A 22652-nucleotide genomic window follows, 5' to 3' on the forward strand; every position below is an offset into this window, starting at 1 on the left:
ACCCTCTGGATGTGTTTACAATGGTACCATTTAAAAATAATGGACATTTAACAGAGCGCCAAACAAAATACAATACATTGCAAAGTTCTGCAAGGCAAATGATAGGAGTTTTGGCCACTTGAAAGGAAGATTCAGACGATTGAAAGCTCTTGATTTGTTACTTATCGCAGAAATATCGGAAGTGATAATGTGTTGCTGTGTCTTGAATAATTTTTTATTAATTCATGATGGTGATGAAGATGTTGATGAGTTCATCGACCCAGTAGATCCAACAGCTGATATTTTTGAAGAAGCTGAACCACAACAAGTTTTAAATATAGCCAAAAATAAAAGAGATGCTATTGCTCAGAGATTAAGAATCGGACAAAGACTCCCGTGAAATGTTTGATATAATTAAGACAAATTGCTGATTAGGAATGAAACTTTTAATAATAAAAATTCATATTTTTAAAAAACTGTCAGCTATTTTTTCTAGAGTAGAGTTTTTGGCATCTAGCCTCTTTAATAGTTGATCTTGGAAATCTTTGGTTTGTTGCTATGCCTTTTCTTCGGCCTTGCGATTATCTTCGTTCCACTGCACGAACCAGTCTGGAGCTGCTGTTGTTTTCATAACCTTCCTCATTTTTTACCTTTGAATTACAGTGCAATCTTTAGTATCGTCCATTTCAGTGTTATTTAGATATGTAGAAGAAGATTCATTTGAGATTGATGTCGTAGAGTCACGAGAAGCATTATCAATTGGGGAGTCAGATGCACGAGGATCATCGATTGGAGAATCGGATACAGAAACACTGATTGGAGAATCGCTTGACATTGAATCATCACGATTGATTGAAACACCTACAAATTTATAGCTTAATATAATTTAAACCGCTTATTTTATTCATTATTATTATGACCTGAATAATAATAATAATAATAATAATAATAATAATAATATGACCTGAAGATGACTTCGTTGAGTATAAAAGATTTACTGGATTTATTGAGTGTTCAGTGCAAAGCACTTCGTCCATAGCCTCAAAAAAATTCCAGGACTGCTTTCCATTACCACTTTTGTTCGATTTGTCTTTAATAATCTTATTTCTAAAGGAAATTAAGGATATCTGCATTTTAATACTGAAGCGTAGAAAGACTGTGACTTTTTTTTAAGTAAAATAAATGGCACGCACCTCCCTTTAAGATTACGCCACTTGGTATCACAGTCATCTGCATTGAATCCATAGCCTTTATCTTTCAATTCTGCACTAATCTTCATCCAGACGTCCTTCTTCCGACGTGAATTTTCAAATTCATCCTTGTACGTTCGAAATAATTCAATGAGCAACAATGTGTTGTTCTTCCCCCATTTACAAACTACTGGATTAGGCTCACTATCATTTCCTTGTTAGCAATATGACAAAATATTAACCTTAAATGGCCCTTTTATGTAAGATATCGTTGTCTTTTACCTGGTTTATCAAACACCGTAGAAAAAGAGACATTAGACTCATTCCTTTCACTCTGTGTGTCACTCACTTCTTCGGAGATAGTTGAATTTAGTGGTGGTTTTATACCTTCTGGTTTCACACCTATTTTTATTGCTTTAGTCAGAACAGCAGCAGCAAATTTTGGTTCTGTAAATAATTATAAAATGTAGCTTGTCTGTTCAGTAGAATGTAAAGCCCAAGCTAAAGCGGTCATTGTTTGTGCAAAGGCTTAGCAAATAAACTCGTATCCAGGTCGTTATCGTGCTTCGCCTACTCTTAAATGGAATTAATATAACTCTTACCTGTAATGATTCGGTTGTAGTCCTCAACTGATACAGCAAAATTGTGTACGTTTCCATTATTATCTGATAATGAAATATTTTGATAATTCGCGTAAGTTTGCTCCATGGTATTGCTCGCCATGTTGAACTTCAACTAAATACGTCACAAATCCGATTCGCATCGAAAAAACCTGCTCTTCCAGCCGCTGCGATCGGTGTCCCATCGATGCGTAGCGTGACGTAGAAACCGGAAGTGCGAAAAACCGTACAGTAAAAAAATCGGTATCCGATGCGCGCAGCGCTGCGTTCGCTAGCAGTTACTGAACGTACCCTATGTATATGTCGTAATGTAGAACAATGACGTCACTGATTTGAAAAAACCGCGCGCGCGCGCCGGCAATGAAATAATAGGCTTTGCGGCTCCTTGTCAACCGTCAGTGACATCATTGTTCTACATTACGTCATATTCATAAAAGCAAAAGTGAGCTTGACTTTTCGTAAATTTGAAGCATGCAACGCTCGGTCTAGTTGGTATATTCCACGTCATTGCTTTTACGCAGAGTTTCTTTCGTATTATTCAAAAGGGCCTATTTATCTAGTAAACCATAAGACTATATCGCTAACTTCAAAAATGGATATGGCAACAGAGGCTATTTACAGAGGGCCTGACAACACTGTACTGCTGCTAAAGCAGATAGGGGGAGGAAATTTATTAGTGGAAACAACTATCTCTACCGCCACTACTATATAGGGAAACGGGTCTTCCTGCCTTTGGCTGCATTAATCTGTAATGGATTTTGACATGGAGTGCCAACTCCATATAACTTCAAAATTATTATAAATGTATCTAAATTGATTAAAACTGATTGTATGACCATTTCAGACTCCCTGTAATTATTAAAAGTTATTTTATAACGTTAATTTTATTTAATGCTACTAATTAAACACCCAGGTTTCAAAAGGTATAAACTGGAATTTTGAATGCGATAATACACCAAGCCCCAAAGTCCCAAGAATTTACAGTTTTACCTAAGGTTTTACTGTGTTGGGGGGATGATCATTGTACGACACAAGCATCCTTTTTAGTGGAGTACGAGGCCTTCCTAAATCTCATTCTAGTCTCACGTACCCATTCCCCTGTATTTCTGAACAACAAAAGAACTCCAAATCTCGCTGCGGGAGCCAACCGACCAGTTTCTTTTTGCCCTTCGTTCCGCAAGTCTTAGCATTATTTTCATGCCAGCATAGGAGGAAAAATACTGCGTGTTATGAGAAGTTTAGATTTTAACCTATACCCAGACATGGCGCCCTCTAAGATTTAATATGGAAGCTTCCTAATTTTTAAGTTTTTCTAGTGCAGCATTTTCATTAGTGGACGGATTTAATTGAAACTTATATTAATCGACAGAGCTCAAAACTATCTTTCGAATGACATATTGGGTAAAAAGTTAGGAATTTAAATGCAAGAGCTGGACTCGAATAACTACATCCAAAACTTTATCCGCGAGAAAAAATATTCTGATTTAAATACCGAGTTTAAAATAATGAAAAATATTTTAACCACTAGGAGAAGGTTTGAATTATATGCGAGTTAAATATTACAAATTTATTCAACCAATTGTTTCTTCTAATTTAATTAATTTGAAGTTGTTTTGAACGAAGTAATGAAGTACTGCGTTTGTTAAACAGAACATAGCAAATAACCGTACTGAAGATTTCTTGCCCTAACCTGCGAAGGGTGCTCGCTCAAAAAATATTTTGAAGTGGAATAGTTTGTTATGTAATGCGAAGTTTTTAGATTTGGCCATAGATGGCGTGTGGAAAAATGAAAGGGGGCAGTGACATTGATGTATCCGACGTCATGTGGCGCTATTTGTAGTAAAATTTGCTTATAAATACCGGATTTGTCCTTTAGATTTCATTTACTTCCAAATACGTTGGTGAGAAGAGCTGTTCATGCTTTGTTCCTTCTTAAATTCTTAAGCTCCCTTTGCTTTTCATTTCGCCGTTGGAGAAGTTAAAGCGATAAATTAATTGTGAGTTACGTTTTACTTTTAAATGTAGGCTCACGTCGAATTTCAATTTGCCCTTGGCTACGGCAAACTCTTGGCGTTTTGAAACTTGTTTTATTCAAGGTTGATTTTTGCGTGTGCTCTTTAATTAAATATGTCGAAGCATGTGTGTCAAATGATTTTTATATTTACTAGTAAATGCAGTGGCAAATAAACCATTACTTTATTTCATTATTTATTCGAAATTTCAAATATTTAACATTGCAATCGCTCACGGACGCTGAAGAGTTTATTTTTTTCTGAAGCTTTTTCATTTCAGATGGCATCTAATCTTCTTGCGGAGAAATTGTTTTTTTCGAACGGAAAGTCAATGCAATTTTACATAGCTGAAGTGAATCCAACTTCCGAAAGACTTAAAATGAGAGATCTTATAGAAAAATTTGGCGGGACTATTACCATGAACCAAAGGACGGAGGGGGTAACCATAATAGCGACTTTCGTAAATGGAAAAGAATACGATATAGACCTACACAGCGCAAGTTATATCAATTCCTGCATCAGCCTCGGAAATTTTTTGCCGTTGGACAAATTTCCAATCAAAGAAGACAAGGATAATATCGAGGAAGGACATGGCGATAATCAAGAAGAGGAAGGAGAAGAAATGGAGGAAATCGAAGAACAGGGACAAAAAGTGGAGAACAAAGAAGAAGAAATATCGTATTCCCAAGCAATGTAAAGAAAAAAGACAAATGTCAAATTTTAAACAAAATTTGTCAGTAACATAAACCTTTTAAAAAACGTAAATAAATTCAGTAATGAAATCATTTTTTTCTAACTAAAACTTTGTTGTATCTCTAGTTTGAACAATAAAAAGTAATAAATATACGTATAAGTTTTTTTAATCACTATTAAGGTCAAATAATCAAGGAAAATGGAGGTATAGAGAACAGCGATGTAAATCATACGTAAATTAATTCATGAAAAACAAGAAAAATTTTCACATGCTATTTGCAAAATTTGCCTTAATGAAATTTGTCTCTAGGAAATAACATGTCATTCCAAAAGGTAATTTAAATTTACATGCCTTCAATTTAGGGATGGAAATATTGCATTTTGGGTTTCTTGTAATTTAGCCTATACATTATCAAACGCGATTTGAATTAATTTCACATATTAGTGATATTTTGCAATAGCAAACCAAACTAAATTCCAAGAGATCATTTTCTATGTCCTTATGGCCTAGCTCATGGCTAATGAAAAGTTACGTGAAAACGAAAGGCTTCCATTTGTTAGTACGACAATTTTGCACCTAGTTTATTTCAATTTGCCCATAATCAAACACAATTTAATTTCATAATCCTTGTTACTGCTATTTTGCAATAGTTATCCAAAATACATTCCAAACTAGTTTATGTCGATATGAGCTAGCCCATGTCTAACGAAAAGCTAATTGAAAAGTAAGGGCTGTGAATGTTTGTTTCCAATAGCTGACCAAAGTAGATTTCAATATTTCGTGTTATAAGAAAGTAACATTACGCGAACTACTACCTAAAGTTAATTTCCTGCGACGCAAAAGTGTAATTTTCATTGCGTTTCACTTAAAATAGATCTGAATACAAACTTTAGCGAAAAGAGGAACGTTATCTATATAACTCAGAAAGTGCTTGAAAAATGAAGTGAAAACTAGTATCATGAAGAATTCGGCTTTAAAACAGGTAAAGGTCTGTCTTCTTTACCTTTCTTTCTCTCTTCTTTCCCCTTCTTTTTCCCTTTTTTCCCGTTTTTTTTCTCCGAAATGATCTCCTTCATTCTCATAATCTTTTCATTAGACGTCACACCTAATTCCATAGACATTGCCTGTGCTTTTAAAGGCGCATCATAGGTTAAGACTATTTCCCCTATACTATTTTCATAATTCTTTTCGGCCCTCGTTTTTTTATCTTTTTCTCGACACTTGTATCATTTAATTTAAAATCCTTTTCATTTGATACTATACGGATTTCAGCGTTTAAAGGGTCTTTGTTCTTTGAAGTTGTAACGTTCCCCGATGTGCATGTTTCATCATAATTTTCGCGCTTCTTTTTCTCATCTTTACCCTTCTTTCTCTCTCCTTTACCGTTCTTTCTCTCTTCGTTCTCTTTCTTTCTGTCTTCTTTACCATTCTTTCTCTCTTCTTTCCCCTTCTTTTTCTCTTTTTTCCGTTTCTGTTTCTCCGAAATGGGTCTCCTTCGTTTTCAAAATCTTTTCATTAGACGTCACCCCTAATTCCATAGACATTGCCTGTGCTTTAAAAGGCGCATCATAGGCCCCTCGTTTCATATTTCAACCAATAACGAGGTAGCCGATCTACTTTTCTTAGGTGTGGGGAGTGGGGAAGGCTTAAGTGCGCGCAACGACGATGCTGCTTATCGGAGTTAAGAGTACGGTCCGGGTTAATTTTCGGGTTATTTTAGTATTTATGCAAATGAATCAATACAAGGGTACTCAGCACAATTATTATGCATCAATTTCGAAGAAAAATGCAGAAAATTTCAACTTATAAAGCGTTCGACGAATATGATTACGTCTCACTCTTATGGGGGGAGGGGGTTTGCAAGTTTTTGACGGTCCGTGACGAGGGGGGAGGGAGGGGTCCTTCGATGCGTGACGTCACATTTAAAATTAATTTTATTACGAAGTCAGTAAGAGGTCGATTGACCCTTTAATTATAAAAGAAAAAACACAACGTTTCAAAGTCCACCGTGAGATCGACCTCTACAATAATTAAACAAAATTTTTATTCCATCATCGCTTAAATAGTAGAAACTGTAAGCTATGATCACATACTTACTCTTACGTGTAGCCAATTTAAACAGCGCATTTAAAATAAAGAGACCCGTTCACTGCAGAACAAAATACACGTACGCATATGGACTGCTAAGTGTAGTGTCAGCTTAAAATCTGTCACTGTTTATTCGCCACTAGCATTAGCAAGGATGAATCGGATCCTCCATCGCACATTTTTAAAATCTTAATACCAAGGTCGATTAGCCTAAGGTTTTCAAGTGACAATGTTGATAACTATTAACTGTGCCCCTTTAACCTAGCTTTATGGAAATATTTTGGAAGGTTATAAAAAAGCACATCCAGACAATAAAGTTCTAAAGCTCAATCAGAGGCAAACGATATTTGTAAAAGCTTAAAACGGAAATGTACTTTGACTTTCAAGTCGAGCCAAAAAAATTCTGAGTGGAAAAGAAGAAAGAATCTCTTTTTAAATTAATCGAATTAAATTGGTAAATTAAGAAAAATCATAGTCCGTTGGGGGGGTGTTAAAGGAATGTGACGTGGTTTTCAGGGGAAGGGTCTTAGAAAACGTGACGAAGCGTGATTTGGGGGGACGGGGGGGTCAGAAAATGCCATTTTTTGCGTGACGTAGTTTATGGACGGTCCCTTAAGCATGCTTTTTGATATGATTATGAGTGCCAAAGGCAAACTATACTCATGGTTTAAAGTAAATCTTCCGGAAAGCCAATACGGTTTCGTAAAAGGAAGATCCGTTGAGACAAATCTTATAAGCACACTGCAATACGTTGCACCCATTGCGGAAAATAGAGGACAGGTTGACATTATATATGTCGACCTATCTAAAGCGGTCGATTGGGTATCACACAGGAAACTTCTCCAAAAACTACAACACTATGGATTATCGGGTAAACTGCTAGAGTGGACTAAAAACTACTTAAGTAACCGAAAAACTACCCTCAAAATTAATGGGGAAAAAACATGTCACTTTCTATGTAACATGTGGCGCTCCACAGGGGTCATCCCTTGGCCCGCTTTTATTTAATATTTATACAGCTGACGCACCCTCGTTTATTAACCACTCTAAAATCTTCCAATTTGCCGATGATACTAAACTTGGGAACTCTGTATCGACGGATTCAGACTGCGAAAAACTTGAAGCGGATCTCATTAATCACAGCAACTGGTGCACTCTAAACAATATTCCCATAAATAATGATAAAACCTTTATAATGTCATTTACTAGAAAAATTTCTAAAATTGCTTATAATTATAAACTAAATGGAAAAACCCTTAACAGAGTCCAAACCATAAGAGACTTAGGAGTCATCTTTGATGAAAAACTAAATTTTATCGAACATGTTAAACATACCTTAGCTGATTGTTATCAAAACCTGGGACTAAGTTTCAAAATTGCAAAAGATATAAATTCACCAACCTGCTTTGTAAAACTTTATTTAACGCTGGTCAAACTAAAACTAATATTTGGAGGTCTGGTGTATAACGGCTGCCGCGAATATCAATTATCCAAACTCGAACGGGTACAGAATAAATTCCTAAATTAATACAAATACTACTTTTTAACCAAAGATACACATAAGACAACCCAAATCTGGGTGCACGGCAGTGCACCCGCCAAGTTGTCGTGCACTACCAGCAATCCTTTACCCGAAACATTTCAGCCTCATTTTCACCCCCTCGTAACTCGGTACTGGGGAATAGTACACCACTCATATTTGCACCTCAAGGGCACAGTGTTAATCCTAGGAAGTCCTCCAACTTCCAGCTTTCTAACTCATTTGGTTTATGTGATAATCCTATGTGAAAATGACACATTATGAGACTGACTGACTGACACATCATCTATACCTGTAGGGCATTTCCGGTGGTGCTAGAATGATGAAATTTGGCATCCTTGTACCACTAAGCATACAAGCAAAGGGAAAAGTCCCAAAAGCGGGAGTTTCCCCCTTTTAGCCCCTGAAATGGGGGTTTGAAATTAGAGTCATCATCTAAACCTCTAGGGCACTTCCGGTGTTGCGGGAATGATAAAATTTGGCATACAAGTAGGACTTAGCATACAAAGAAAGGGAAAAGTCCCAAAAGCGGGAGTTTTCCCCTTTTAGCCCCTGAAATGGGGGTTTAGAATTATATTCATCATCTAAACCTCTAGGGCACCTCCGGTGTTGCGGGAATGATAAAATTTGGCATACAAGTAGGACTTAGCATACAAAGAAAGAAAAAAGTCCCAAAAACGAGAATTTTCCCCTGTTAGCCCCTGAAATGGGGGTTTAATAATTTAGATCCCCTCGTAATAGGACATTATAATTTAATTTTTTCGTCTTTTAATATTAATATTTTTTACTAATATGATTCTTTCGTATTGTAAAATTAATGTTTTTTACTTAATGTTTCAGTAAATACATTTTTTACTCATTTCCTTTTCATTTCGTCTGAAATGGTTCTATAATATGTCATTATAATTTAATTTTTTCGTCTTTTAATATTAAAGTACAAATGTTTATTTCACTTCAAAAGGTGGTCGGTGACAGGGAAGGACTAAGGCACCAGGAGGCTCAAGAGGACGGAGGATTTCCCTCCAAGCACATCAGTGCCACACGACCGAAACAATGTATTCGCGACCCTCAGAGGGTTGCCAATAGCGGGTTGAGCCAATTAAGGCAAAACCTGGGCGAACGGGGCAAGGAACGGTCTGAACCAAGGGCGAACCCAATCAACACCCGAACCGGCACACCGAACTCGGGCTCCCTCCGCTACAAGAAGCCCTTTTGCTCTGATCCATCACAGCTAGTACAGCGACAATGTCCACGCAATGCTGAGCAAATTAATTCGGATCATCTACATCCACAGTAGTAGTAGAGGTTCCGCAGTTACAGATAATGAGTATTAAACGTTGGTCTTGAGTGGCTTGAATGGGACTTCGGATTCGGGATCGCGAACCCATCCCCATTCTTCTCGGTTTAAATCGTTTCCTAGCCCTTGTAGTAGCGGAATGCCTTGGTTCTTTTGCTAAAGTATCACACCCGAATTGAAAAGTCTTCAGCCTTAAATCTGAAACCAAAACCACACCAAGAAGAGAGTCTCAAATCGAGGCATTTGAGAAAAAAGGTTCATAGAACAATTCTTTCATTTACATGCTGTAACTGGATGTGGTTATGATAAGGGGCACGGGTTTAAAGTACTGACAGATAATCAACATCTTACAAATACGTTGAGAGTTTTTAATGAAAATATTAAGTCAACAAGATCTAGGAAACGATTTAATCCCGAACAGTGGGGATGGGTTCGCTATCGCTAAAGTCAAAGACCCATTCACACCACTCTGATTCCTGCATCAGATATAGCTTTGCTTTTCTTTGTTTCAGATTTTAGGATAGTAATCTTTCAGTGACCATTTTTAAAGATGGGGTCGATAACGTAGACTTGGAAATAGTTTATTTTTATGGTGTTTATTACTTTCATGAAAATCATCTATGCAGTAAAGAAATATCGAAAAAATTTATATATCGGTAATATATTTGGCATCTCGCGCAGTCATTTTCCAAGATGGCGCCCAAACTATCAGCAGCACGTCTTCAATATTCAAGTATGGTGTTTAGAGAGACGGTCTTCAACAATAAATTTACCAATTTTCATAATTTTTAAAAAATATACTGTATCTACATGACATTCCCGGCGGCCATTTTCCAACATGGCGGCCAAACTTTCTCATGAATGGCTTCAATATTTTACTATGAGGTTCACACAGCTTTGATTATAAAATCTATAAATTTTCATAATTTTCCAACAAAATAATGAAATAAACTGTACCTAGCATTCACGGCGGTCATTTTCCAGTATGGCGACCAAACTATCAAACACAGAGCTGTGAAATTTTACTATGATGTTCATGTGGTAACATTCATAATATGCACCAATTTTCGTAACTTTTGAAGAAGAACGTGGAATACATTGATGCTGGCATTCCCGGCGGCCATTTTCGAAGATGGCGGCGAAAGCTCGCACTCTACAGCAGGGGACTTTTAGTATATTTTTGTTGGGTCAAAAACTACGCATGTACCAATTTTCATCTTTATGTTCAAATGTTCTAGGTCAAGCCCTTTTTTAGTGTATCGTTCCTGGCCTATAAAAGAAGTTTCTGATTTTTATAATATTATTTAGGAATTTAACTAAAAGTTCGGAAAATATTTTTAAAATAAAGTTTCTGATTTTTATAATGTTATTTAGGAATTTAACTAAAAGAAGTTTTTTATTTTTATAATATTATTTAGGAATTTAACTTAAAGTTCGGAAAATATTTTTACAATAAAGTTTCTGATTTTTATAATATTATTTAGGAATTTAACTAAAAGTTCGGAAAATATTTTTAAAATAAAGTCTCTGAATTTTATAATATTATTTAGGAATTTAACTAAAAGTTCGGAAAATATTTTTAAAATAAAGTCTCTGAATTTTATAATATTATTTAGGAATTTAACTAAAAGCTCGGAAAATATTTTTAAAATAAAGTTTCTGATTTTTAAAATATTATTTAGGAATTGAACAAAAAATTCGGAAAATATTAGTGGCTAACAACTTATTATATGGTTACCCTCTTAATTTTATTGCAGAAATTTAACAAACAATAGTTCTAAAAATTTAATGAAGATTTTTTTATTTCCTTTGTTTGCTAATGACCCTAGATTTAATCTTTAGCATATAATCTTTACTTTTGGAGGGATTTCTCCATTTACCATAGAGCTGTTGACTTGACCTTTCAATTCCGTATTCTTTGGCAATTTTAGACCAGGAACCAACACCATATTTTTTAAGACCAATAAACAAAAGATCTTCTTCGTCCTCGGTCCAAGCTTTCCTGCATTGTTTAGCCTTAGTACTTCTATTATTCTTTTGTAAATCTTTATTTAACCATTTTCTCGATGGCTTCAATATACCATCCTTGTTTGTACCTCGTTGGTCAATTTTCGAAGCATCATCGCTGTCGCTATCAGACGAGTCAAAGTCATTATGGAACAATTCTTTTCGAGAATTGAGAGCCACATTTTCATCCAGGCATAAAGCTAATGTTTTTGTATATTTCGCAGTATCTTTATCATTCGCTGCTCCACGTTTATACGGAATTGAACTATGGGAGGTTACAACCGCATTTGAATCGATATTTTTGCAACAGGTTGCTTCGCGTTCACTTGATGTTTCACGATTATCAGCAATAGCGTATTGCGGGGCATCATTATCCTCATCGTCGGAAACTTTGGGCCGCCACCTTTTTACAGAATTACAGATAGTGCCTAAAAGTGCCCTCAGTAGGAAAACTACTATAGCAGTAGTTTTATTGAAAAATACTTATATTTAAGTTAATTACCGGTGAAACTGGTTCAAAATTGCATATATATAATAAGTAAGCTATGATCTATATCTATATAAATCAAAGTCCTGACTGACTGACTGACTGATAATCAACGCCCAGCCCAAACCGCTTGCCCTAGAAGGCTGAAAATTTGCAGGAACGTTACTCATATGTAGTAGGCGCGTACTAAGAAAGATTTTTCCAATACGCCGCCATCTTAAAAAATGGCGACCAGAAATGTAAAAAATATTCTCTATGCGATTAAGTACGCGCGTTTCAACCGATTTCACAAATATTTAGTACACTGGTTTGCTTTAACCTTAAGACGGGCTGAATGGTCTTTCGGGCTCGATTTTTCGCCATCATTTAAAATGGCGCCCAGAAATGTAAGAAAATATTCTCTATGCAATTAAGTCCGCGCGTTTCAACCGATTTCACAAATATTTAGTACAATGGTTTCCTTTAACCTATAGACGGGCTGAATGGTATTTTGGCTTCGATTTGTTGCCATCTTTTTAAATGGCGGCCAAAAACTTAAAAACCCTTCTTTATGGAATAATGTCCGCGTGAAAAGTAATAAAAAATATCCCGACGGGCTGACGGGCAACGCCGAGTGCCTTCGCTCCTAGGGTGCTACAAAAATATTAGTCATCAGTAAAATCTACACATTCTTTATATCATTTTAGATGGAAGTTCTTATTACACGCGCGCGACGCCGCGGGTAACGGCTAGTCTATTATAAACCATTTTAAAACTTAATTCCGAACTAATTTACTTAAATTTAAGGGTGCCTACAACTTACTATTTTACAGAAAATGCTTATATTTAAGTTAATTACGGGTCAAATTAATTCAAATTTACTATACATAAGCAGAAACGTGTTTGGTTTAATATACACTACTTAAATAATTAATAATAACCAGCTATTATCTCACTTAAATTCAGGGTGCCTACAACACACTATTTTGCAGATTCATGGGTGCCTCCAAATATACTATTTTACAGAAAATGATTATATTTAAGTAAATTACGGGTAAAATTAATTCAAATTTACTAAACATAATCCGAAACATGTTTGGTTTAATATACACTACTTAAATATTTAATAACTAGCTATTATCTCACTTAAATTCTGCGTGCCTACAAGACACTATTTTACCAAAACGCTTTCATTTAACTTAATTTTGCATGGAATTCAATCTAAGTTGGTACATATACATTTGAGATTGCGCTGATTAATTTAAACGCGACTTAATGTTAATTGCGAGGTATTATTCTCAAATATATCGTACTTACAACTTTTGAATTTTACATAACCTGCGTGTCTACAGCTTTTGAATTTTACATAATCTGCGTGCCTACAAGACACTATTTTACCAAAACGCTTTCATTTCACGTAATTTGGATGGAATTCAATCTAATTTGGTACATTTACATTTATGATTGCGCTAAATAATTTAAACGCGATCTAAAGTTAATTCTGAGCAATTATTCTCAAATATAAGGTGCCTACAAATTTTGAATTTTACATAACCTGGGTGTCTACAACTTTTGAATTTTACATAACCTGGGTGCCTACAAGACACTATTATACCAAAACGCTTTCTTTTAACTTAATTTTGGATGGAATTCAAACTAAGTTGGTACATATACATTTGAGATTGCGCTGATTAATTTAAACGCGACTTAAAGTTAACTGCGAGCAATTCTCAAATAAATGGTGCCTACAACTTTTGAATTTTACATAACCTGGGTGTCTACAACTTTTGAATTTTACATAACCTGGGTGTCTACAACTTTTGAATTTTACATAACCTGGGTGCCTACAACTTTTGAATTTTACATAACCTGGGTGCCTACAAGACGCTATTTCAATATAGCGCATTGAAATAGTTGTTACGTAAAAACCACCAAGACTTTTTGTGGTCTTACAAGATATGTAATGCTTGGCATGTTTCGCTTTAAGCAGGTGATTGGCCAGATTTATGGCTTCTTTGTGCCCACCAATCACTCTAACATCTTTTTTTATTGAGAAATGTCGTACAGTCTCTTGAAATACGGTTTGTCTTAGTGCAATTACAGAGTAAAGTGAAGGCCGGCAGAGTCTTGCTTTATGAATATCTGAAGCGTGAAATGTTTCACTAAGGCTTTTATCTAATTGCTCAGATTCTGAAACTGTACCTTCTATGAGGGGTATTGTAGACTCCGTCTCTTTATGAGAGTTTGGCTATTGATCAAGGGTCTGTACTAGACACGGTTTATTCATTGACTTTTCTCATTGTTTTGGCGCGATATCCCCATTTTCTCATCACCAATGTAGTGAATAATGATGGGATATTCATTATCTACATTCCGTAGCGTATAAATTTCCCTTTTAAAATTAACTGAGTGAGCTTCTCGCCCATTACCAGTTCGTATATGGAAATAACGTTTAATCACTGCGTGATTGTCTCTATTTTTGGTGGATGCCTTTGCTCTCCATAACCTGCCATCTTGTTTTAGTATATATTCCTCTGGGCGATCATCATTTACCATTAAAACAAATAGGTTTCCGCCTTTGATCAACTCTCGTGGAATTTGATCTGACATATGTTTAAGAGAGCCATTTTTCGCTTTCGTCAAAATTTCCAATGCGCGCTTTAGAGATGCTAATGTTCAAATCAGTTTCACAGGGAGTCATACTTCAGTATTAAACTAACTTTATATCGACAGTCCACAGGTCACTTTCTTAAGTGTTTTGAATAGGAGAGCTTAAGAAAAAAAGGCCTAAGATTCTAGTTTTTTAAAATTCCCTTTATATGGTCAGAACGCAAAAACTGCGAGTCCACAGGGTCACCTATTAAGTGTTTGGAACTAGGAGAGCTTACGAACAAAACGGCATAAGATTCTAGTTTTTTAAAATTCCCTTTATGTGGTCAGAACGCAAAAACTGCGAGTCCACAGGGTCACTTATTAAGTGTTTGGAACTAGGAGAGCTGAAGAACAAAACGGCCTAAGATTCTAGTTTTTCAAAATTCCCTTAAAAAACTACCGCTCCCTTAGAATTGTACTATTCTTCAGGCTGTATCAAATTTACAATAATTTGGAAACGGCATATTAAAATTCGAGAAAGGTTATTTTATTTCGGAATTAGATAATTGTAAACAGTAATATTTTGGAAAAGGCATATTATAATTCTATAAAGGTTATTTTATTTCGGAAGAAGATAATTGTAAATAGTAATGTTTTGGAAAAGGCATATTATAATTCGAGAAAGGTTATTTTATTTCGGAAGTAGATAATTGTAAACATAATTTCATGGAAAAGGCATATCATAATTCGAGAAAGGTTATCTTATTTCGGAAGTAGATAATTGTAAACATTAATTTTTTTGGAAAAGGTGTAACATTGTTACACCACTTCCAAAATACTACTAACCTAAGTCTAACCAAACGAAACAAAACCTAACCTAACCTGCCCTAATGCTATTTAGTTGAAATAATCAACTTTGACCTAACCAAAATATCTGACCTAGTTCTTTTTGACCTAACCAAAATATCTGACCTAGTTCTTTTTGAGTTCATATAACCCTGATGGGCAAGCTTACACCATAATAAACAACTATGGTTTTTCGCATATCTGTTTATCCGCATTTTAGAGAACTGCTATAACGGTACGCCGCGTTTACGAGAACCGCTGTATCGGTAATTGCTGTGATGGGAAACTGCCATTTAGAGAACTGTTGTTATGAGGACCGCTATTATGAAATCCGCTCATAAGGGAACTGCTCATGTGAAGGCCTCCCGGCGATCCGGTGGCAGGAGAGGAGGGTTCTGGCGATCTAGTGGCAGGAGAAGAGGGTGCTGGCGATCCGGTGGCAGGAGAAGAGGGTGCTGGCGATCCGGTGGCAGGAGAAGAGGGTGCTGGCGATCCGGTGGCAGGAGAAGAGGGTGCTGGCGATCCGGTGGCAGAAGAAGAGGGTGCTGGCGATCCGGTGGCAGGAGAAGAGGGTGCTGGCGATCCGGTGGCAGGAGAAGAGGGTGCTGGCGATCCGGTGGCAAGAGAAGAGGGTGCTGGCGATCCGGTGGCAAGAGAAGAGGGTGCTGGCGATCCGGTGGCAGGAGAAGAGGGTGCTGGCGATCCGGTGGCAGGAGAAGAGGGTGCTGGCGATCCGGTGGTTGGTGAAAAGGGTGCAGGCGAAGAAGGTGTTGGCGATCCGGTGGCAGGCAGAGAGGGTGCAGGCGAAGAGGGTGTTGGCGATCCGGTGGCAGGCAGAGGGGGTGTTGGCGATCCGGTGGCAGGCAGAGGGGGTGTTGGCGATCCGGTGGCAGGCTGGGAGGCTGCTGGCGATCCGGTGGCAGGAGAAGAGGGTGCTGGCGATCCTGTGGCAGGAGAAGAGGGTGCTGGCGATCCGGTGGCAAGAGAAGAGGGTGCTGGCGATCCGGTGGCAGGAGAAGAGGGTGCTGGCGATCCGGTGGCAGGAGAAGAGGGTGCTGGCGATCCGGTGGTTGGTGAAAAGGGTGCAGGCGAAGAAGGTGTTGGCGATCCGGTGGCAGGCAGAGAGGGTGCAGGCGAAGAGGGTGTTGGCGATCCGGTGGCAGGCAGAGGGGGTGTTGGCGATCCGGTGGCAGGCAGAGGGGGTGTTGGAGATCCGGTGGCAGGCAGAGGGGGTGTTGGCGATCCGGTGGCAGGCTGGGAGGCTGCTGGCGATCCGGTGGCAGGAGAAGAGGGTGCTGGCGATCCTGTGGCAGGAGAAGAGAGTGCTGGCGATCCTGTGGCTGGAGAAGAGGGTGCTGGCGATCCGGTGGATGGAGAAGAAGGTGCTGGCGATCCGGTGGCAGGCAGAGAGGGTGTTGGCTGTAGAGTCGAAGTGAAGAGAGTGAAGTGCGCAACAGAAAAGTTTGGTATTTATTGGTGGTTTATACCAAGGTTTCCTGTCCCCGTCCCATGAGGGGCTACTATTTGCGCTAAAAGGAACGATCATACATATTTTTCCTCGACGAATGAGAGGGCTACTATTTGCGGTAAAAGGAACACTAATACATACTTTTCCTTCACCAAAAAGAGGTTTACCATACAAAAGCTATTGTAATTGAACTTTTGGGGTCAAAAGTCAGACCATAGACCCTATTCTCTAAAGATCCTAATCATTTGTATGAGAATCCAAATCTAAACGTTTGGATCGGCTCCATTTGGATAGGGCGCTTAAAACCGTATTCTCTAACCCAAATCCAAATCGACATTTGGATTTCTCGCCAAACCGTTATCCCAACGTCGTCACTTCCTCTTTCATTATTTTTCCATTACGTAATTTTCCTCTTTCTTTATTGGTCAATTATTTTCCCGCGCTTACTTTTTCATGACGTAGTTTTTCCTTTATATACAAGTAAAGTTTTTTTTGCGTTGAATTTTTGGAAGTACTTGTTTTGTGAAGCTTTTAATTAGTAATTTTTGCTAAAAAATTATTTCCGTAATGGGTGTTAAAGTGCGCACGAAGCAGCAATTGATTTACATTGAATTTTTGGAAGCTAATATGGATTTATTCTATATGGAATTTAGTGCTAGTTTCACTAAGGCCAAGTTCAATGCCCTTTGGGTTGAACTTGCAACAAGGCTTAACAGTTGTGGTGCAGGCCCTTCGAAAACAGTAGATAAGTGGAAGAAGGTATGTCTCACTTTAAGTACAATTTTATTTATAATTTATGTTACATTAAGCAATCTTTTTCGGTAGTGTTTTTCTGCATGGCGTTGCAACGTCAGAGCCAAAGCCTCCAAGGCTTTAAAGAATAAGTCTGGTGGTGGCCCGCAAGCCGAGCCACAAACAGATTTGGAGGAGCGAATTCTCTCAATTATTTGAAGGGGAACAGTCACGGGGCTAAATTCTGTTCCTGAGGCGGGGTTTGGCCCCCCAGTAGATGAATCAAGTTCGAGCAATGTACCACCGCAATCGGAGCGTCCATCATGCTCCTACGTCACTTTGGACGAGAATTTTGAAGTTGCGATGGAGTCTACCATGGAAGTAGGGGAGCCATTCGTTTCTGGGTGCGAAAGCATCCCAAAATCAACACCCTACGTTACAAAAAAACGAGTAGAAGTAAATGTAGACTCCACCGAGGAAGATCTCCCCAATGAAACTGTTTTCGAGTCAGTCGTTGAATCTGCCAGGAGTAATATTTCAATAATAATATTTCATCTGTGAAAACATAATATGTGATAACTTTCCAAATATCCATAGAATTCAATGATGAAAGGAAAAAAACCGAATAAGGTCTCGAAGAAAGAGCTGCAGTTTCTTTGGAGGCTGCCCAACAAGCCACCACAACAGAGTTGGGTGGAATTAAAATTGGGGTTGGTAGAGCTGCCACTGCTTTACAGGATCTTGCTCAGGGGCAGAGAGAGATGGCACCGGGGATCAAAGAGCTGGCGCAAGCTCAAATGAGGATTGCCGCTGCCTTTGAGAACCTTGCTGCGAGTTTCGCAAACAAATAGTTGTGTTGGGAGAAAATAAGCGGCCTTTTTAAGGGCCATTAGACAGTGACATACCGCCAAAATAAAGAGATTCGTTTTTTTAAGAATTGAATCGTCACGCATGATGACTTAAAACGTCGGATACCCTGTGACGAGGAGATTATTTTAAAAATGCAAACTCTTCATTTGGAGGTATTTACTGTTCTTATAAACAGACTAACATCGTGAGCATGTGCGGAGCATACTGCCTTCCCGTGGCAAGGGTTGAAAACTTCCTTTTGCAAGGCCAAAACATACACGCTTTTCTACGATAAATTAATTACACACACACATATATAATTAATATTAGAATTTAATTCATTTCAAAATTAATCCAAAGGATTTAAATCATTTTATTGGCATTATTTAGTTCCAAATTAACAAACAGCCGATATCCTAAATTAAGGGGACTGTAAAGTATCGCGGACAATTTTTAAGCGCCGTTTTTTTCTCCTCAATGGAAACGACGAACAAGTCTCTGTCACAACCTCTGGCCAGTGGGGTTGTAATTCCCATTACAAGGAGGGATGACGGAGGATGGGGGTGATCATCCGCCACAAATGGAGCGACGTCATCTTCCCGCTCAACCTCTTCACCAAACCCGTTCATCATCCACATGTTGTGCAAAATGCAACATGCCATGACTATTTGGGAGGCAAATTCTGGCAAGTAATGCAGCGCCCTAGCATTTAACAAGCTACGAAAGCGTTGCTTCAGGCACCCATTACACCTCTCAATGGCAGATCGAGCCTTACAAAAAGCCTCCATGAAGCGGAATTCTGGCGTACCCTCTTCCGCGTCAAAGATGGCACCCTTAACCAAGGGCTAAATGGATATCCACTATCCCCTACTAGAGGGATTAAAGTATTAATAATGAAATTCGAAATCCATACCAAGAAACTTTACCGATTAGCCAAGAGTCGTTTAAAGAGCCATTGAGTTAAGACTCCTGCAAGTTGGTTGGCAAATCCGTCGATCGGTAGATGTAGGAGTCGTGGCACGATCCCGGAAAGTTGGTGTTAGCTGATAGAATCAGCAAGTCATAGTCGCACACCAATTGGACATTCAACGAGTGGTAAGACTTTCGGTTTACATAAATGTATTCCGGAAAGTCTGGGTTGTTGTTCGTTGGTGGAACGATTGCGCCGTGGGTGCAACCGGTTGCACCTATAGTTCCGGGAAAGTTGCATTCCTCCTGAAAACGCATTTTTATGGCCGTTTTTTGCACCTCAGTCTTGGGAGACTTTATGTACTTATGTACAAGTGCCCCGTTGATCGCTTTCGTTACATATAGTATGCAACGACTCAAGCTAGACTGGCTAACACCGAGGAAAATGTTTTGACCCACATCTAGCTGGTACGATCCTCGTGCATAAAACCGCAATGCGATTAACACCTAATCATAAACCATTATTCACTACTGAAAAATCCTTTGTGGGTTTCAAATAGTGATTTTTTCTACCTTCAAATCTACTGGCAACGAGGTAGTTCGAACACCTTCAAGAGGCTCAGTCAACGTTCGGCAAGAGCCTAAGACCATTTCCCTTGTCAACCTAAAATTCCTCTTGAAGCGTAGGTCATCAAGCTCTCACGCTTGATTACCATCTCTAAAGACACGTTGGACTCGTAAATTGCGACGCGCAGCTTGATTACGATCATCAAAACGCAAACGTTCGAGTTGGAAAAATAGCGGGATATAAAAATGCAGGGTGTGTGAAAAAAAAACCTTTAATTAGGTAAAATTGAGGGAATGAAATACAAATGCAAGGCGCTTCCTTATTTAGACTTTAGGTTACTATTATCAATTAACTAGTCCATATAATTAATTTTAACAATTTAACTCATTTCAAAACTAATCTTTTCCTAAAGTTTGTGAACCATTTTCTTGAAATTTAGTTTAAATATTAGTGATGGCCGAAATGGTTAATTAGAGGATGTCTCTTGAACTCGATGTAATTCAAATATCGAGGTTTACCAATTATCTACTTAAAAAGATAACCTATTTTTAATTGCAAGTTCTCTCCCCGCTTGTTAAAGGGAGTTTTCCTCCGCGGTCTAACCCGGTTTCTCCTTTCCATCAAAACTTGCAGAGGTTAACGGTAATAGTTAGTATATGGCGCTGTAGGTTAGCTGTGGCATGGGGGCTAGCCACCACCCCTCTATGCATTGTAAAGGGACCCACCTGTAAACAAGCCACAGGCTTAGTGTGGAACTCCCTTCGTAGACAAAGCTTAGATTATTATTATTTCTCTCATTATGTTCCAAAACAACGTAAATTTTCTTATTTTCTGACACAAAAATTGGGAGTGTCATTCCCGAAGCTATTTCTACTCTTAAACAGAAATTTTTTAATGATATTAGTGGACCAATTTAAACTTCAACTAGTTTATCGTCCTTTGATCTAGTTCTTATAGAGGAAAGCAATCAAGTTTCGATAAAAGTAACCTTTCCGATAGTAGATTTTACTAATCGAGACGATTGCCGAGTATTAATATCAAAAGCGGATTATGCTTCACACATAAAGTACGTAAGTCCCACTATTCCATAGCTTTGGCCATGGATTTCATGACATTCCCGAAGTAAAAACTAAGCAGAGGAAAAAAAAAGCTTTTAACCAATCATAAGCCCCTAACCGTAGATAACCGCTTTAATGCCAGACCAATCGGCGACGGCTATTACTATTTTCTTGCATGGGACCTCGACTCGACCTCGCCGTCGACATAACCGGAAAGCTCGGAAGGCAAAATACCGTAATCGTTCGTTAGTCGTTATGTTATATTGAACGTTTTAAAGCTCAAGTTTCGAAAATTTTCGAGTCATTTAATAAGTCTTCAACTAAATATTATAAGATTTTTTTTAATTTCAACAGAAAAATAGCTCTTCGAATAATAGTAGACTTGAAAACTTCACTAGGCCTTGGCTAGGTATCAGCGGAATCCCAATTCCCGAGCCGCCGGCGGCTAAGCTCGCCGTAGCCGCGGGAATAGAAGACATTCCTCGTAAAAAACAGATACACGGCGTCTTAAAAGTCCAAGTAAAAGCTACCTAGATTGATAAAATCTTCGTGCCTTACTCCCAAATAATCTTTCCTATTGTGAATAGTTTTAACTAAAGAATATTTCAGACACTCTACTCAATATTTATAGTAGTTCCCTAATTTCAACAGAAAAATAGCTCTGCGAATTATAGTAGACTCGACGAAAACTACACTAAGCCTTGGCTAGGTAACAGCGGTATCCCGAATTCCCGATTCCCGAGCCGCCGGCGGCTGAGCTCGCCGTAACCGCGAGAACAGAAAACATTCCTCGTAAAAAACAGATAAACGGCGTCTTAAATAGTCCAAGCAAAAGCTACCCAGATTGATAAGATCTTTGTTCTTTACTCCCAAATAATCTTTGGTATTGTGAATAGTTTTATCTAAAGAATATTTTAGACACCCTACTCAGTCTTTATAGTAGTTCCCTAATTTACGTACCAGGTAAATTGGTTCTGAAGGCGGAAGGATCGCAAGGATCAGAAAGAGCCACGTTACCGAATTTTGTTCCTCCGCGTAAGGGGAGGTTCTTTCCTAGGAGCTTAGAGAATATCGTGTAGCTCTCCCAGGCACCTGTTACGTACTTCATGTGTAAAGCCTAATCGGCTTCTGTTAATATTAGGTAAATGCTCCATAAATATTTTAAACGCTACTCACAAATTTTGTTTTCTATTTCAGAAGAGTAATAAATGCTATCGGTGATCGTTATCGGACATAAATTCGGTTTTGGCTTAATTCTTAGAGGTAAAAATAGGTATAGTAGATAATTTTTGATATGTATTAAAGATTCACTGACACTGAGTTAAAAAATTGGAATTTTTATTTGGGTTAAGCTTTGATATTGACATCAGTTAAATTACGATACCGGCTCACGATGTTAGTCTGTTTAGAAGATAATTCGGAACTTCAAGTGTCAAAAGACAGTATCTACCTTCAAAATCGAGAGTTACCAACTTTATAACAATCTTCTCGTCACAGGAGGTTGAAATTATTATTATATGTGATAATTTGAGATAATGTTACAAAGGGGCTCAGACTCAGACCCTCAGTCAGCGTGGAGAAAAGGCCTCATACCATTTTACTTAATGTCGAGTCTGTCGTCCCTCGTCGCCAAATTCCTCTTCAAGCATAGATCATACAGTGTCTTCGCTTGTTTTGCATTTCACAAAATCATAATAATGCAAAAACAACGCATTGAACGCGTACATTTTTAGTAAA

The 22652-nt window shown here is 38.0% G+C and overlaps 2 protein-coding genes across 2 annotated transcripts; one reads left to right on the plus strand and one right to left on the minus strand.

The window, feature by feature from the left end:
• Positions 1 to 409: 409 nt before the first annotated feature.
• LOC149667017 (uncharacterized) lies at positions 410 to 2076 on the minus strand. The gene is made up of 5 exons (XM_089841569.1): positions 1772 to 2076; positions 1452 to 1616; positions 1173 to 1383; positions 944 to 1086; positions 410 to 840 (listed from the first exon to the last, which is right to left on the minus strand). Exons 1-5 carry the CDS (start codon positions 1890 to 1892, stop codon positions 626 to 628), a joined length of 855 nt encoding a protein of 284 aa, XP_089697695.1. The 5' UTR covers positions 1893 to 2076; the 3' UTR covers positions 410 to 625.
• A 5125-nt stretch (positions 2077 to 7201) lies between these two features.
• On the plus strand, positions 7202 to 9386 carry LOC149667018 (uncharacterized). Its single transcript, XM_089841671.1, has 4 exons — positions 7202 to 7487; positions 7603 to 8087; positions 9085 to 9247; positions 9355 to 9386. Exons 1-4 carry the CDS (start codon positions 7202 to 7204, stop codon positions 9384 to 9386), a joined length of 966 nt encoding a protein of 321 aa, XP_089697797.1.
• Positions 9387 to 22652: the final 13266 nt, after the last annotated feature.

Source organism: Phalangium opilio, unplaced genomic scaffold (genome assembly GCF_054372755.1).
Source record: "Phalangium opilio isolate 3A_F unplaced genomic scaffold, DU_Popi_V2 ptg000060l_1, whole genome shotgun sequence".
NCBI classification, from domain to species: domain Eukaryota; kingdom Metazoa; phylum Arthropoda; class Arachnida; order Opiliones; family Phalangiidae; genus Phalangium; species Phalangium opilio.